Here is a 17,453-nt window from a genome sequence, read left to right on the forward strand (position 1 = left end):
CAGTCAACTCATGAGGACAAAATGGACCATAGATTTCTCTGCAAATTCTTCTCCTCCATGGGGGAGTTCATGGGGCTGAATTGCCTGTGAGCAAGTCAAGGGTTTACTCTCAGTCTGCCCACCTAATGTCTGAGGTGTGTTTCCTGGATCAGAGGTCAGCAAACCTTTTCCCCAAAAGGGCCAGATGACAAATATTTTCAGCCTTGCAAGCCATCTAATTCATGTGGCAAATACTCGATTCTGCCTTTGGAGTTTGAATGCAGCTGTAGACACACAGAAGCAAATGGGTGTGGCCAAATTGGCCTGAGAACAGAAGGGTCTAGATCCTTGTTACTCCAAGCATGGTTCCTGGTCCAGTAATATCAGCATGCCCTGGAAGCTTGTTAGAAATGCAGAATCTCAGACCCCACTGGGGGCCACCTGAATTAGGATCTGCTGCTCACAAGGACTGTTCCTGAGACTTCCACATACATCACTACCATATAGAGTGATCACATTTTTGTCATGTGTAAAATGGAGAGATAATTCATATACCCAGCACACTGGGTGGTGTGAGAATTCTGAGTGTTCACAGGTTGACAACGCTAAGAGACCACTCTCCACGGGTCTCCTCTGTCGGTGCATGCCTTCTAAGTGAGAAGGATGGCCCTTTTGTTCTAGAAGATCTTCTCAAGGATGTTTGTGCAGCAAACTTGACTGATGGAGACTGTGTCTCCCTCAGGGCAAAGGGCTGAAGTGCTCAGTGCCTGGTATAAAACACCCGGGTTCCCTGAGCTTAGGGCACCTCTTGTGTAATGTACTCCACTGCATGCGTGAGTGTGCTGGCCTTCTTCAGAGCATCCTGAGGACAATGGGACACCAAAGGACTTGCTGATGCTCTGATACTACTGTGGTTGTTAATAGTAATAAAGTCCTCTGATGACTCAGGAGTCTCTTGACACACCTCCCTTTCCTGAAGGAAAGGAAGTTTCCTGGATGGATCAAAGTCGAGGAACCCATCAAGTGTTCTCGGCAACTTCTCCCTGCAACTCCCTTTGCTTTTAATTCCACAAGAAAGGAAGGATGGGTAGAATTTACTTTTCCTTAGCCTCTGTCCTTGGCTGGTTCCTGGGAATCTCCTGTAGGATGCTCAAGGTCAGAAGTGCTAGGGTTGTGACCTGATCCAGAGATTCCATCCCCTGGCCACCTTCTTTCTCCCTTCCAGAGCAAGTGGCCATAAACCACAAATGTACTGGAAAATGTTATAAACCTGGGTCACAGTAGCATGGAAATGGTATGGAACATCATATCAGAGCTGGAAGCTGGATGCTGTGTCCCCAGGAAGATTCTCTTCCAGGTGCTTTTCCTGGTAGAAGACAGAGTATCCTTGTAGTAACAAGTGGTAAGGTGACTCTAGAATCTCTACAGAGCAGGGACTCAGGATGCCAGTCTGGATGGATGGGAGATTTGCCTTAAAACTGCTTTTGTTTAGCAGGCACCTTCTGCTTAGCTAAAGAGCACCTTTATGGGGTGATTTTGTAATTCTAAGAGAGAATGGGAAGGACCCCCAAGCCCACCCTGTGGGGTCACCGCTCTGTGATAGAATGTTCATGAAGTTTGAACTTCAGCTGACAGTTCAAATCTTGGCTCTACCACCAACTAGGTAAGTGGCCTCAGGCAAATTATAGGTCCTCCAGAGTTTGTTTTGCTCATCTCTAAGATGTGCATACTGCATAGAATTAAAATCATGTCAAGTTCCTGGCAGAAAGTGGGCCTGGAATAAGCTCTGGCCTCTCTTGGGACTCCTGGGGGAGAAGCAGGCTGGAGCACTGCCCACTGGCTCCCTCCATGCCTGGTCTTTGTTGCAGCTTCTGGGAAGGTCACTGCTAGCTATTTGACCCAAAGCCTGCAGTAGATTGAGTGAGAAGGCACAGAGATGGAGGGCTTGCACAGAGGGTAGGTGATGGAGACTGTTGTCTGCAGAGCTCAGCTTGGACAATTTGTGGGAAGAGCTTCATGAGGTGGGAAGAGATGCCTTGCTTGGTGAGAACTATGGTTTTGCATGGAACTCCATGAGTTAGCGTGTGCACACCTTCAACCAGAGCCCCATAGTTGACCTTCATAAATGCTGCTTGAGAAAGGCAGCGCAGGAATTACCAGGCCCCACTCCAGTATTCTTGCCTGGAGAATCCCAGGGATGGGGAAGCCTGGTGGGCAGCTGTCTATGGGGTCGCACAGAGTCGGACACAACTGAAGCGACTTAGCAGCAGCAGCAGCAGCAGCTCATGGGTGCAGAAACTGACATTCAGAAATGTAAGGACTTGCGGAGAGCCTGCCAGTGGTTCCACACAGTGAATGGTGGGGCTGTGATTTGAAGCCAAGTCTCCCACTCCAAAGCATTTCTTGCTGGGCCAGTATCAGATCAGGTGGGCTTGTGCCCACTCCAGAAAGGACCAGTGTGTCCAGTGGGGAGCAGCCTCCCAGCCATCATTGGAGATGTGTGGATGTGGAAGACACTGCCTGATTTCTGTGCAGGCCAAGGACCCTGGAAAGGGAAGTGGACCAACCTATGATGGGAACTGAGGTGAGTCTGATGGATGGGGGTCCCTAAAGGAAGCTGAAAGATAAGACCTGGCAAGGGGGCAGGGGGCATCAGGAGGCGGGGACCCAGGGACAGTGTGTCACTGCGTGGGACCTTCCCAGGACCAATCACATCTTGTACTTTCAGAAGGTGAGGGAGGAGGCCGAACGGCAAGAACTGAGTTGCCTGCAGCTCAAGAGCTCTGCGTTGGAACCACCATTAAAAGAGCTGATTATAACAAGTCCAAACTGTGTCTCTACAGGCTGGAAAGAGAGAAAGGGGTGGACGTCAATCTTCTGGCAGAAGCCTGGAGGTCATAGCTCATGGTGGCCAGGAACCATGATGGTCAACACAGCAGAGAAGTGACAACAGCTGTGGGCACCAAGGCTTTCTAGTGACGCCCCCTTTTCCCACTAGCGGGGAGGGGCCCTTCTGGTTAACATGAAAGTATTTTGTGGTTACTCAAGCAAGTCTGGAGACAATTCTGGACAATATAATGACTGTAATTCTGTCAGTAAGTGGGAAGGGACTTCAAGCATGTGGCTTGGAGTTTACTATTACTATGAAAGTGAAAGTCGCTCAGTCATTTCCGAGTCTTTGAGACCCCATGGACTATAGACAGTCCATGGAATTTTCCAGGCCAGAATACTGGAGTGGGTAGCCTTTCCCTTCTCCAGGGGATCTTCCCAACCCAGGGATCGAACCCAGGTCTCCCACATTGCAGGCAGATTCTTTACCAGATGAGCCACAAGGGAAGCCCAAGAATACTGGAATGGGTAGCCCAACCCTTCTCCAGCGGATCTTCCTGATCCAGGAATTGAACTGGGGTCTCCTTCATTGCAGGCAGATTCTTTACCAACTGAGCTATGAGGGAAGCCCATTACTAGTATTATAAATGTGAGTAATTTTTACTTATTGGCACGAGAAGACTGAAATATATTTCACTGGAAATGGGAAAGCCCTGTCAATGTTACCAGTTTCCAGCTTGTCCCTCTGTGCCTAAATCTCAAATCATAAGGTGACTCCTCATGCAAGTTCTTCCTTGGGCACATATTTCTTTTATCGGATTGCTTTCCTGACAACTGGCCTGAGGCTCTGTACTCTGGGAATGGGGGTTTGGATGAGGGAGGAGGGAAAATTCATCTGGAACTCGAGACTCAGGTGATATGTCTCTTAAGGGGATGGCAGGGGGACTGGGTACTTCATTGGTGGGTCAGGAAGAGGCAGCCTCTGGGAAACCACTGGGACAGGGAGAGAGAGAAAAAAAAAAAAAAGGCCTGGGAGATGGCAGTGGGGCCAGATAGGTGGCTGCCAAAAGCAAGCTTCACCCATTTGGAGAGTTTGTGTTGGTCTTGCTTTTATCTCATTTGCCCCCAAATTATTAGTTGTTGGTTAGTCGCTAACTTGTGTCCTCCTCTTTTGTGACCCCATGGACTATAGCCCACCAGGCTTATCTGTCCATGGGGATTCTCCAGGCAAGAATACTGGAGTGGGTTGCCATTTTCTTCCCCAGGGGATCTTCCTGACCCAGGGATCAAACCCAGCTCTACCTACATTTGCAGGTGGATTCTTTACCATTGAGCCACCTGGGGAGCTCAAATAAATGATTACCTCCTGTGAAATAGGTGCTTTCAGGACTGCATATGGGAAGTGTGAGGAGGTAGACTTGAGAACCTGACCTCTCTTAGCAGTTTGGGGAGAAAGAGGATGAGTCATGGTTGAAAGTAACCCTGTCATGCAGTTGGCAGAAATCAGAGCTGTAAGAAAGTCACAGAAAATGTGAGAGAGGGTATGTGGGGAAGATTATATCTGTCTTGGGTCAGGGTTGCCATGAGATGCAGAAGGCATCATGGAGGGGGTGGAATTGGCCCATGAAAGTCACATATTTTGAGATGCCGATGTCGAGATGGGGGTTGAAAGGGGTCCCAGGTAGCAGAGGCAGGTTGGCAAAAGTAGGGAGGTGGCAAGTTAAGGAATCTGTACAGTAGAGCGAATACTGTTGATTTGCACCCATGTGTGTGCTGTAAGGTTTGAGTGGCAACTTGAGGAAATTTTAAGAGTGTTTTCTTTAGGTGGAGAATTTTCTGTATTTTCCTCTATTACATAGATTGTATCTTTGCATGTGTGAAATAATGATGAGATGATCACGGTGATGATGATGGTGATGGTGGTGATGATAGTGGTGGTGATGATGGTGATGGTAACGATGATGGTGATGACAATGATGATGGTGATGCTGCTGCTGCTGCTTCTGATGATGATGATGATGGCAATGGGGATGATGACAGCGGTGGTGATGATGGTGATGATGGTGATGATAATGATGATGATGGTGATGATGATGGTAATAATGATGATGATGGTGATGATAATGATGATGGTGGTGATGATGACAACATGAATTGTGATCAAGTTGGATTGAGCCTTAAATTGCCAAGCTTGGTTTTATTCTGTGGGCAAAGGAAACACACCACTGACTTGATATAAGACCTGATATACTCCCTACCTCCCTGCCCCCCATCTCTTTTGTTTCTTGCTGAATTCGACTCTAAGGGGACATTGCCCATCTCACCCAACCATACATAAGAACAAAGTTGTAAGAAGGAATCTCCAAGAAATAGTTTATTCTGAACAAGGAACAAGGCTGACTTGAACAGAGCCAGGAAATCCAGTGTCTCGGGCTACTTCCAGCTCCTGCCCCTAATTCATGAACTCAGTCCAGTGAGACATCCTCAGTGTAGCCACGGTCGCAGTGAAGAGAGAAGCAGCCCCATTATTTCCTGCAGGGGACAGGATGGTGCCCACAGGGAACAAAGAATGAAAAGTGTACAAAACAGTGGACACGTGGACAATACCATCTAGAAACAGCCTGGGTTCGAAGGAGGAAAACAAAAGACCATTTCTTTCCTTTTTTCAAATAAAAACATAAACCATGTGATATATGAAAATGTCTCTTAAGAAATCTAAGAGGTTTATGATGTAAATAGTGAAAGTTGGATAAAAATAAAAACACAACTGAACTTTTCACAGGACTGTACAGATATCAGAGACTCCAGAAAGATGAGTTCAAAGAATCTAAAACACCAGGCTTGTTTCTACAGAAAACTGACCTGCCCAATGAGTGAAACAAGAAAGTTTCTTAAAATTACGTTGATTATGATGTTGACCAAAAACTGCTACAAAGTAGTTTGGGTATGTCACACGCAGGATCTTAATTAACCTTTTAACAACCCCAGGGGTTAGTTTTTTTAATTCCCATTTTAAAATGAGAAAACTGACACTGAAGTGATTATGTGATTGCCTGAGGTCTTCTGGTTAGTAAACAGCAGGGCTGGATTCTGATCACAGTCCTGATTCCAAGGCTAAGCTTTATTCTGGTTGCTAAAAGCATCTCCCAATTCAAAAACAAAGTGCTCCCTGAACAGATCATCAAGTAGTTTGCTCTTAGCATGAGCCACCATCATCCTAGCGTAAACTTTCTAAGTGACTGGTTTATCAGTGTTTATCCTAGTTTATCCTAGTTTATCCTAGTTTATCAGTGTGGAGCAGCCTCCTTGATGGCAATTGGAGATCCTCTTTAAGATGGTGCTGATGAGATGATGTCATCCCTTCCAGGAAAGGAAGCTTGGATGGAGACAGAGACTCGGAGTTCTGCCATGGTGCTGGGTTTTGGGAGGAACTCTGCTGACACTCTTTAGGGGTGACCGACGGTCAGTGACTTGACCTTCTGAATGGGCATCGTCCTGCCATCCCAGCACCAGGGGTGGGGTGGGAGTGGAGACCTGCTGAAATTAAAGATGGGGACAGTAGCAGGCCAACTTAGAACATCAGAAAGACTGGCCTGGCAGAGGAGGCAAAAGAGGACACTTCCGGTTTTGCTCCAGGATTGGGGGATCGTGTTTCCATAGGCAGGGCAAACACATCAGACAATTAAGGGCTGAATTTTCAAAAGTATGCCCTGAAGACCAGGGTAGACCGAATTGCAAAGTTGTGATGGGTCTAGTTGCTTTAGGGGATGGGAGTGCACTCCAAAAAGTAAGGTTCTATTTCGCCTGTATAAATAATGTCATAAATGTCAAAGGCTTTGCACGTTTACTACCCAATTGGATTCTTCCAATAACTTTGTAATCAGAGGTGGGGCATTGAGCTGTGTGACCCCTTTGACAGATGTGGAAAACTGAGGCACAGAAAGGGCAAGGCTTGTCCACAGATGTGCAGGGAATTAGCTGGGCAGCTTGGACCACAACCAAGGCTCCCCAGCTCTGAGCCCAGGGCCTTCTCTGCATCTGATGTTATTTGGGGTGAGACGGGGACCATCGCGGCACAGAGAGGGGCTTTCGGTGGGCAGGGCAGAGGTGTGTGCAGTCCCGCTGGAAGCCGCAGGTGGTGGCTTAGCTGCTGCAGCCACGAGAACAGGCATGGGCCAGAATGTTGTTGTTACACCCGTCCTGGAGCTTGCCCTGGGCCTGGCTCCCGGCTCGGCCTTCCATGTCCAAGAGCTGGCCGCCCTGCCCCTGCTGCTTCCTCAGCCTGCAAATAAGCACAGCACAGACCCAGTTAGCGATGCGGAGCAGGGGATGTCCAGGCACAGAGGGGAACCAGAGAAATCAAGGAGACTTGCAAGAGCAGAATGCTGTGTCTGGGAGCCCACAGGTTGGGTCCGTACCCAGCTCAGGTGGCTCTGATGAGTTACTCAACCCCCAACGCCTTGGTCTCTTTATCTGTAAAATGGAGATAATAATTCCTACCTCATGGCTCCTTGTGAAATCCACAGGAGATCACATATATAATTTCCAAGTTTACACAGTAGGTAGAGGGTGAGCCCCACACATCATTCACACGTATTAAGTACTGAATGCCCACTGGTGGACCAGCCATCATGCCCAGGAGCAGAGGAAGCCCTGGCCAGCAAAACAGTCAGAGTGTCTATCCTCATCAAGTTTACCACCCGACGGGGGAGTTGGATATAAATCAAATTATCTCACAAAGGTAATTATAGGGGAATGGAATGCAGAAGTAGGAAGTCAAGAGATACCTGGAGTAAGGGGCAAATTTGGCCTTGGAGTACAAAAATGAAGCAGGGCAAAGGCTACCAGAGTTTTGCCAAGAGAACGCACTGGTCATAGCAAACACCCTCTTCCAACAACACAAGAGAAGACTCTACACATGGATATCACCAGATGGTCAATACTGAAATCAGATTGATTATATTCTTTGCAGCCAAAGATGGAGAAGCTCTATACAGTCAGCAAAAATAAGACCAGGCGTTGACTATGGCTTGGATCATGAACTCCCTATTGCCAAATTCAGACTTAAATTGAAGAAAGTAGGGAAAACCACTAGACCATTCAGGTATGACCTAAATCAAATCCTTTATGATTATACAATGGAAATGACAAACAGATTCAAGAGATTAGATCTGATAGACAGAGTGCCTGAAGGACTACAGGCAAGAGGTTCCTGACACTGTACAGGAGGCAGTGATCAAGACCATCTCCAAGAAAAAGAAATGCAAAAAGGCAAAATGGTTGTCTGAGGAGGCCTTACAAATGGCTGAGAAAAGAAGAGAAGCTAAAGGCAAAGGAGAAAAAAGAAAGATATATCCATTTGAATGCAGAGTTCCAAAGAACAGCAAGGAGAGATAAGAAAGCCTTCCTCTGTGATCAGTGCAAAGAAATAGAGGAAAACAATAGAATGGGAAAGACTAGAGATCTCTTCAAGAAAATTAGAGATAACAAGGGAACATTTCATGCAAAGATGGGCTCAATAAAGGACAGAAATGGTAGGGAACTAACAGAAGCAGAAGATATTAAGAAGAGGTGGCAAGAATATACAGAGAACTGTACAAAAAAGATCTTCAAGACCCATATAACTACAATGGTGTGATCATTCACCCAGAGCCAGACATTCTGGAATGCAAAGTCAAGTGGGCCTTAGGAAACATCACTACGACCAAAGCTAGTGGAGGTGATGGAATTCCAGTTGAGGTAACTCAAATCTTAAAAAATGATGCTGTGAAAGTGCTGCATTCAACATGCCAGCAAGTTTGGAAAACTCAGCAGTGGCCACAGGACTGGAAAAGATCAGTTTTCATTCCAATCCCAAAGAAAGACAATGCCAAAGATTGTTCAAACTACCACATGATTGCACTCATCTCACACGCTAGCAGAGTTAAAAATTCTCCAAGCCAGGCTTCAATAGTACATGAACTGTGAACTTCCAGATGTTCAAGTTGGATTTAGAAAAGGCAGAGGAACTGGAGATCAAATTGCCAACATCTGTTGGATCACAGAAAAAGTAAGAGAGTTCCAGAAAAACATATACTTCTGCTTTATTGACTACACCAAAGCCTTTGACTGTGTGGATCACCACAAACTGTGGAAAATTCTTAAAAGAGATGGGAATACCAGACCAACTTACCTGCCTCCTGCGAAATCTGTATGCAGGTCAAGAAGCAACAGTTAGAACTGGACATGGAACAACAGACTGGTTCCAAACAGGGAAAGGAGTATGTCAAGGCTGTATATTGTCACCCTGCTTATTTAACTTACATGCAGACTACATCATGGGAAACGCTGGGCTGGTTGAAGCACAAGCTGGAATCAAGATTGCCAGGAGAAATATCAATAACCTCAGATATGCAGACAGTGAAAGTGAAGTTGCTCAGTCGTGTCTCTTTGCAACCCCATGGACTGTAGTCTATCAGGCTCCTCCGTCCATGGGATTTTCCAGGCAAGAGTGCTGGAGTGGATTGACATTTCCTTCTCCAGGGGATCTCCCTGACCCAGGAATCGAACCCAGGTCTCCGGCATTGCAGGCAGATGCTTTACCCTCTGAGCCACCAGGGAAGCCTGCTGCTGCTGCTAAGTCACTTTAGTCGTGTCCGACTCTGTGTGACCCCATAGATGGCAGCCTACCAGGCTCCCCCATCCCTGGGATTCTCCAGGCAAGAACGCTGGAGTGGGTTGCCATCTCCTTCTCCAATGCATGAAGGTGAAAAGTGAAAGTAAAGTTGCTCAGTCGCGTCCGACCGTCAGCGACCCCATGGACTGCAGCCTTCCAGGCTCCCCGGTCCATGGGATTTTCCGGGCAAAAGTACTGGAGTGGGGTGCCATTGCCAGGGAAGCCTAAGAAGAACTAAATAGCCTCTTGATGAAAGTGAAAGAGGAGAGTGAAAAAGTTGGCTTAAAGCTCAATATTCTGAAAACTAAGATCAGGGCATCTGGTCCCATCACTTCATGGCAAATAGATGGGGAAACATGGAAACAGTGAGAGGCTTTGTTTTTGGGGGCTCTGAAATCACTGCAGATGGTGATTGTAGCCATGAAGTTAAGACACTTGCTCCTTGGAAGGAAAGCTGTGACCAACCCAGACAGCGTATTCAAATACAGAGACATTACTTTGCCAACAAAGGTCTGTCTAGTCAAAGCTTTGTTTTTCCAGTGGTCATGTATGGAAGTGAGACTTGGACTATAAAGAAAGCTGAGGGCCGAAGAATTGATGCTTTTGAACTGTGGTGTTGGAGAAGACTCTTGAGAGTCCCTTGGACACAAGGAGATCCAACCAGTCAATTGTAAAGGAAATCAGTCCTGAATATTCATTGGAAGGACTGATGCTGAAGCTGAAACTCTAATACTTTGTCACCTGATGGGAAGAACTGACTCATTTGAAAAGACCCTGATGCTGGGAAAGATTGAGGGCAGGAGGAGAAGGGGACAACAGAGGATGAGATGGTTGGATGGCAACACTGATTTGATGGACATGAGTTTGAGCAAGCTCTGGGAGTTGGTGATGGACAGGCAAGCCTGGCGTGCTACAGTCTATGGGGTCTCAAAGAGTCAGACAAGACTGAGCGACTGAACTGAACTGATCTCACAAAGAAATACCTGAACAGATGAGCACCCAGACTTACAATATACTCCACGACAAACAGTGTTGAGGGAGTTTAATTCTTTAAAAAAATTTTTTTATTGAAGTATAATTGATTTGCGTTATGTTAGTTTCTGGGTCCAGTAAAGTGACTCGGTTGTGTATCTCTACATGTCTATTTATATGTTCGTTTTCATATTCTTTCCCATTGTGGCTTATTACAGGATATTGAATACAGCTGGCCTTGTCATTTATCTATTTTATGTATAGTAGTTTACATATGCTAATCCCAGACTCCTAATTTATCCCTCCTCCCTTCCTTCACCCTTTGGTAACCATACATTTATTTTCTTTGCTTTTTTTTTTGTTTCATATATGATATTATACATGTTTCAATGCCATTCTCCCAAATCATCCCACCCTCTCCCTCTCCCAGAGTCCAAAAGACTGTTCTATACATCTGTGTCTCTTTTCCTTTCTCACATACAGGGTTATCATTACCATCTTTCTAAATTCCATATATATGCATTAGTATACTGTATTGGTGTTTTTCTTTATGGCTTACTTCACCCTGTATAATAGGCTCCAGTTTCATCCACCAACTGATTCAAATGTATTCTTTTTAATGGCTGAGTAATACTCCATTGTGTATATGTACCACAGCTTTCTTATCCATTCATCTGCTGATGGACATCTAGGTTGCTTCCATGTCCTGGCTATTATAAACAGTACTGCGATGAACACTGGGGTACACGAATGAAACTAGAGCACTTTCTAACACCATACACAAAAATAAACTCAAAATGGATTAAAGATCTAAATGTAAGACCAGAAACTATAAAGCTCCTAGAGGAGAACATAGGCAAAACACTCTCTGACATACATCACAGCAGGATCCTCTATGACCCACCTCCCAGAATATTGGAAATAAAAGCAAAAATAAACAAATGGGACCTAATTAAACTTAAAAGCTTCTATACAACAAAGGAAACTATAAGCAAGGTGAAAAAGACAGCCTTCAGAATGGGAGAAAATAATAGCAAATGAAGCAACTGACAAACAACTAATCTCAAAAATATACAAGCAACACCTGCAGCTCAATTCCAGAAAAATAAATGACCCAATCAAAAAATGGGCCAAAGAACTAGACATTTCTCCAAAGAAGACATACAGATGGCTAACAAGCACATGAAAAGATGCTCAACATCACTTATTATCAGAGAAATGCAAATCAAAACCACAATGAGGTACCATTTCATTCTGCCATCCAAAAGTCTACAAGCAATAAATGCTAGAGAGGGTGTAGAGAAAAGGGAACCCTCTTACACTGTTGGTGGGAATGCAAACTAGTACAGCCACTATGGAGAAGACTGTGGAGATTCCTTACAAAACTGGAAATAGAACTGCCATACCACCCAGCAATCCCACTGCTGGGCATACACACCGAGGAAACCAGAATTGAAAGAGACACGTGTACCCCAATGTTCATAAGTTTATTTTCTATGTGAGTCTGTTTCCATTTTGTAAATAAATTCATCTGTATCATATTTTAGATTTCACGTATAAGTCATATCATATGATATTTGTCTTTCTCTGTTTACCTTTCTTCACTAAGCATGATAATCTCTAGGTCCATCCATATTGCTGCAAATGGCATTTTCATTCTTTTTTATGGTTGAGCAATGCTACATCTTCTTTATCCACTCATCTGTTGATAGACATTTAGGCTGCTTTTGTGTCTTACCTATTGTAAGTAGTGCTGCTATGAACACTGGGGTGCCGGGTTTTCTCTGGATATGTACGCAGGAGTGGGATTGCTAGCTCATATGGCAACTCTTTAGTTTTTAAGGCTCCTCCTTAAAAATAGTGGCTGCAGCAATTTACCTTGAGGGAGCAGGGATGTGAACACTGCATTTCCTAACAGCTGGCCACCTGGCTGCTTTCCACGTGATTGTGGAGGTCAACATCCTTCCCTTTCTGATCTCATCAAGTTCAGGATCATGCCCTAAACCACAGCTGTCATGACGTGTAGATGGTTAGGCCAAAACATGAAGCTGAGACATTTAGGGAGGCAATGAGAAGTCTGAGACCAGGGAAGAGCTCAGCTCAAACCCTGGATCTCAACACCAGCCACTTGAGTCAAGGGGTCAAGCTGTCTATCTTGGGAGCCTCAGTTTCCCGATCTATCACTGGGGACTATATCACTTACTCAGCAGGAGGCTAAAGGGAATCAGAGAGGATGGGCACGAAATATCTAGTACAGAGCAGGAAATAATCATATTACTAGAGTTCTACCTTGTTCTGAAAGACACAGGTTTCAGCCGGAATGTATCCTTTATATTAGTATGTTCTGTCAGATATAGTGCAGGCCTACAGCTTGATTTAAACGAAAGAGCTGTTTCACCCAACAAACTTCTGTGTGTGCTCGTCACATGCAGAGAACTGTGGAGGACCCTCAGGTGAACACATACACAGCCTCAGATGGATCTCAGTTTGTGTGTGTGTATGTGTATGGTGGGGATGCTGTGTGTGTGTGTGTGTGTGTGTGTGTGTGTGTGATGGGGATGCTGTATGTGTGTGTGTATGATGAGGATGCTGTATGTGTGTGTGTATGGTGGAGATGCTCTGTGTATATTATGGGGATGCTGTGTGTATGTGTGTGTGTGTGTGTGTACACATACATGTGGTGTGGATGCTGTATGTGTGTGTGTGTATGGTGGGGATGCTGTGTGTGTGTGTGTGTGTGTGTGTATGATGGGGATGCTGTATGTGTGTGTGTGTATGGTGGGGATGCTGTGTGTGTGTGTGTGTGTGTGTGTATGATGGGGATGCTGTATGTGTGTGTGTGTATGGTGGGGATGCTGTGTGTGTGTGTGTGTGTGTGTATGATGGGGATGCTGTATGTGTGTGTGTGTATGGTGGGGATGCTGTGTGTGTGTGTGTGTGTGTGTGTATGATGGGGATGCTGTATGTGTGTGTGTGTATGGTGGGGATGCTGTGTGTGTGTGTGTGTGTGTGTGTGTATGATGGGGATGCTGTATGTGTGTGTGTGTATGGTGGGGATGCTGTGTGTGTGTGTGTGTGTGTGTGTATGATGGGGATGCTGTATGTGTGTGTGTGTATGGTGGGGATGCTGTGTGTGTGTGTGTGTGTGTGTGTATGATGGGGATGCTGTATGTGTGTGTGTGTATGGTGGGGATGCTGTGTGTGTGTGATGGGGATGCTGTGTGTATGTGTGTGTGTGTGTGTATTATGGGGATGCTGTATATGTGTGTGTGTGTGTACACATACATGTGGTGTGGATGCTGTATGTGTGTGTGTGTATTATGGGGATGCTGTGTGTATGTGTGTGTGATGGGGATGCTGTGTGTGTGTGTGTGTATGGTGGTGATGCTGTGTGTGTGTGTGTGTGAAGGGGATGCTGCGTGTGTGTGTGTGTATTATGGGGATGCTGTATGTGTGTGTGTGTGTATGATGGGGATGCTGTGTGTGGTGGGGATGCTCTGTATGTGTGTGTGTGTGTATCATGGGGATGCTGTGTGTGATGGGGATGCTGTGTGTGTGTGTGTGTGTGTGTGTGTGTGTGTGTGTGTGTGGTGGGGACACCTAGTGTTTGGAACCATGCTAGTATTTGAGCAAGTCCTCCAGCCAATGCTGAAACATCAGCAGCAACACAGCAGTTTATAAGATAGGGAACTTGGTGGCTATTGCTTCCTGTCCTTTGTCTACTTGCAGGACCCAGGCCTCTGAGGCTTGCAGCCCTCCAGGTGGAACAACTGGGGAAGGCAGGCAGGATAAAACACATCATCCTAGTGGAGGAGGGGTCAGGACCAAAGGGACAGAGCTGGGATCTAAAGGACAAAGTGGGCAAGGAGGGGAGAATCTATGGGGAGGGAGGAGGGTGGTCGGATTTCATCTGCAAGGCTGGGATTGTCTGAGAATCTTGCTCCTGTTTTCTTATTCCCTCCCCTTCATTCAGAGAGACTCTCTCAGGCATCTCTGGAGAGAAAATCAGATCAGAAATAGGGAAAACTCAAATGACAAGAAACCTATGGAAGTGAAAAGGAAATTGTTTTACTTACAAAGTAGGACATCGCTATTTGGTTCACATCTGTAATATTGCATAATTCTCTAGGTATATTGCAAGATAAAGATGAATGCCATTAAGATTTTCTTTTAAATGCCCAAACATAGCTTAGATAGCATTACTATCTCTAGACTTCTGTACTCTCTGATTATAATGCAAAATAAAGCTTCAAAAGCTGCATAATAAAGAGTGGAACATATGGAAGAGGGAGCCCCAGTAAGGGAGAGATGGAGTCAGAAGTCTTGTGTAGATCAAGGAAGGCTTCCTGCAGGAGGCAGCTTTTGAGCTGGGCTTTAAGGATTGATGTGGAATGTGGGTAGCTGGAGGGAGGGAAGAAATTTGAAATAAAAGGACACCAGTGCAGTAAGGCACAGAAAGTAAAAAAAAAAAAAAAAATTCCAGGGTGGATCAGTCTTTTTTGGAGCTATGTAATTTCAGCAACTTCAGCTCCTTCTCTTGGACAGAGCTGTTTTAAAGAGAACTGGCTGTTTCAAGTCTCCCCTCTTCTATGGAGGGTTGTATGTGGAACAATATGACCTGAGTGCTGGGGGCTTCGAACAGTAAGTAAATGAGACGTGAGTCATGCCGCTTGCAACTTACCACCAGGCTCAGTGTGAGATGAGGAGACAGAACCAAAAAGGAAGAACCCTCTCTAGACACCCACCCATCCCCCTACAGGCTTACAGAACTGGATTCTGATCTAGTTCTTGGAGGCTCCAAAGCCTGCCTTCTTCTCTCTGCATCTACAGTCCTGCCCACCTACCAACTATTCACCATCCATCTACCCATCCACTTTCTCTTCACCTATCATATATTCTACTCCACCCTTCCATCCATCCATCATCCACCCATATGTTCAATTATCTGTTCCACCCCACCCCTACGTGTCCACTCCTACTCACTGTGTCCCCCCTCCATCCACTTACTTATTCACCTACCCATCCATGCACCTCCTATATAGAAATCTATCTCATCCATTCATTATCCATCCATTCATCAATACATCCCTCCATCCACCCATCTGCTCATCATCCATCTACTGACTCACCTGTCCCTCAATTCACTATCCACCCTATCCATTGATTGCCCCCAGAGACTCCCTATTTACCCATCCACCCACACAGCTACCTCCCATCTGTCACCTTTTCATTTACTATCCATCCACCCATCTATTCATCCACCACCCTTCTGCCTATTCATTCATCCATCTACTCCCATATTTCCATTCATCTGATCAATCATCTGATCCACCTATTACTTCCATATCCTTCCACTCATTCTTTCCACCAGCTATGAGTATGCCAGGCTCACAGTTGAGGCCTGGGGAACACAACAGAGAGCAAACAGTGAATGTTCACTGTGATGAAGCCTCTGCCAGAGGAGGCAGTATGGCCCGGCCTCCAGGGCCTGGGCTTAGAGCCAGGCTATCTCGTTCTGTCTCTGAGTCTGCCACTTACTAGCCATGTGACTTTGGGAGGCTGGATTCCAACTCAGGTCTGTCTGTCTCCAAGGCCCCTGCTCTTTCCACTGAATCTCATGCCTTTCAATCCGGATCTGGGAGGAGACAGCGTGGAATGATTTTGCCATGCTCTGAAGAAATTAGAAAGGCTCTGCTGCTGCTGCTGCTAAGTCACTTCAGTCGTGTCTGACTCTGTGTGACCCCATAGAGGCAGCCCACCAGGCTCCCCGTCCCTGGGATTCTCTAGGCAAGAACACAGGAGTGGGTTGCCATTTCCTTCTCCATAGAAAGGCTCAGTTTGCTTAAATAGAAACCCAGGAACCAAGACAATGATGTGAAACCATATGGTTGGTCCCAAGAGCTCACTTCCATGACTAGCCCAGAGCCCAGTTATCTATATTTCAGGAGGAAATGAAAAAGGATTTTACATATCTTAGTAGATGTAGCCCAAGTCTACTGATACAAATTGGCTAGTTATCTCTGCAATGGCAGGAACATTTAATTTTCTCAGCCAACTTTATCAAATTAATTGTCAGTTTTGTGACCAGAATTCCGAGTGATGGATGTGAATGCTCTCAACGTCCCGAACTCAAGCATTAATTGTCAGAAGGAAGTGCTCTGTGATGGAGACCCTCGATTAACGAGAACAGGACATATTAAAATTCGTCGTAATATGGGCTGGAGGCATTTTTCAAAGGCAAAGCACTACACAGGACGAAAAGAAAATGGTTAGCAATCAAAGTAATTTCAAACCAAGCTCTTTCACACCCCGAGGATGCAGTCAGATTAACACCAACATTGATCTACAGCCTCAAATCCAAGGTACAGCCTGGCTCCTTGGTTCAGACTGACCAGCTTTCCTTTGTGCTGGGTGCTTCAAAAAGGAAAACACTTCAAGTACTGTCACACCTATTCATATCATTTCACTGGTTATATGCGTCCAAAACCGTGTGGCATCTTGGAGTGGCCGTGTGGTGTGGTGGGAGAATGCAGGCTTTGGAATCATACAGAATTCAATCAGGATCCCAGCTTTGCTGTGAGTGGCTGAGGGACCTGGGGGAACTCACCCAACTTCCTGAAGCCTCTCGTTCCTAGCCTGTAACACCCCCACAACACCACCTCTTTAATGAAGGTGAACAGATACATAGTATGTACCTGCCTGAAACAGGCACTTTATAAAGGGCCGGGATTTTTATGATGATGACTGCAGTGTGGATGTGTGATGCATGTACTCAGTCGTGTCTGATTCTTTGCAATCCCATAGACTGTAGCCCACCAGGCTTTTCTGTCCATGGAATTCTCCAGGCAAGAATACTGAAGTGGGTTGCCATTTCCTCCTCCAAAGGATCTTCCCAACCTGGGGGTTGAATCTGCATTTTTTTTTTTTTTTTTTTTTTGCCTCCTGCATTGGCAGGCAGATTCTTTACCACTAAGCCACCTTTCTTTGTTACTGATTGCAGTGTGGGGATACTCCCATT

General features: G+C 45.7%; 1 protein-coding gene across 3 annotated transcripts in view; it reads right to left on the bottom strand.

The window, feature by feature from the left end:
• Positions 1 to 5,167: 5,167 nt before the first annotated feature.
• STK32B (serine/threonine kinase 32B) overlaps positions 5,168 to 17,453 on the bottom strand; it is a 404,174-nt gene continuing 391,888 nt past the window's right edge. For all 3 annotated transcript variants that reach the window (XM_061420791.1, XM_061420790.1, XM_061420792.1), the window contains one exon: positions 5,168 to 7,090. In XM_061420791.1, coding sequence (XP_061276775.1) covers positions 6,952 to 7,090 — 139 coding nt within the window. In that variant the 3' untranslated portion in view covers positions 5,168 to 6,951. The remainder of the gene's footprint in view (positions 7,091 to 17,453) is intronic.

Source organism: Bos javanicus, chromosome 6, assembly GCF_032452875.1.
Source record: "Bos javanicus breed banteng chromosome 6, ARS-OSU_banteng_1.0, whole genome shotgun sequence".
Classification (NCBI taxonomy): domain Eukaryota; kingdom Metazoa; phylum Chordata; class Mammalia; order Artiodactyla; family Bovidae; genus Bos; species Bos javanicus.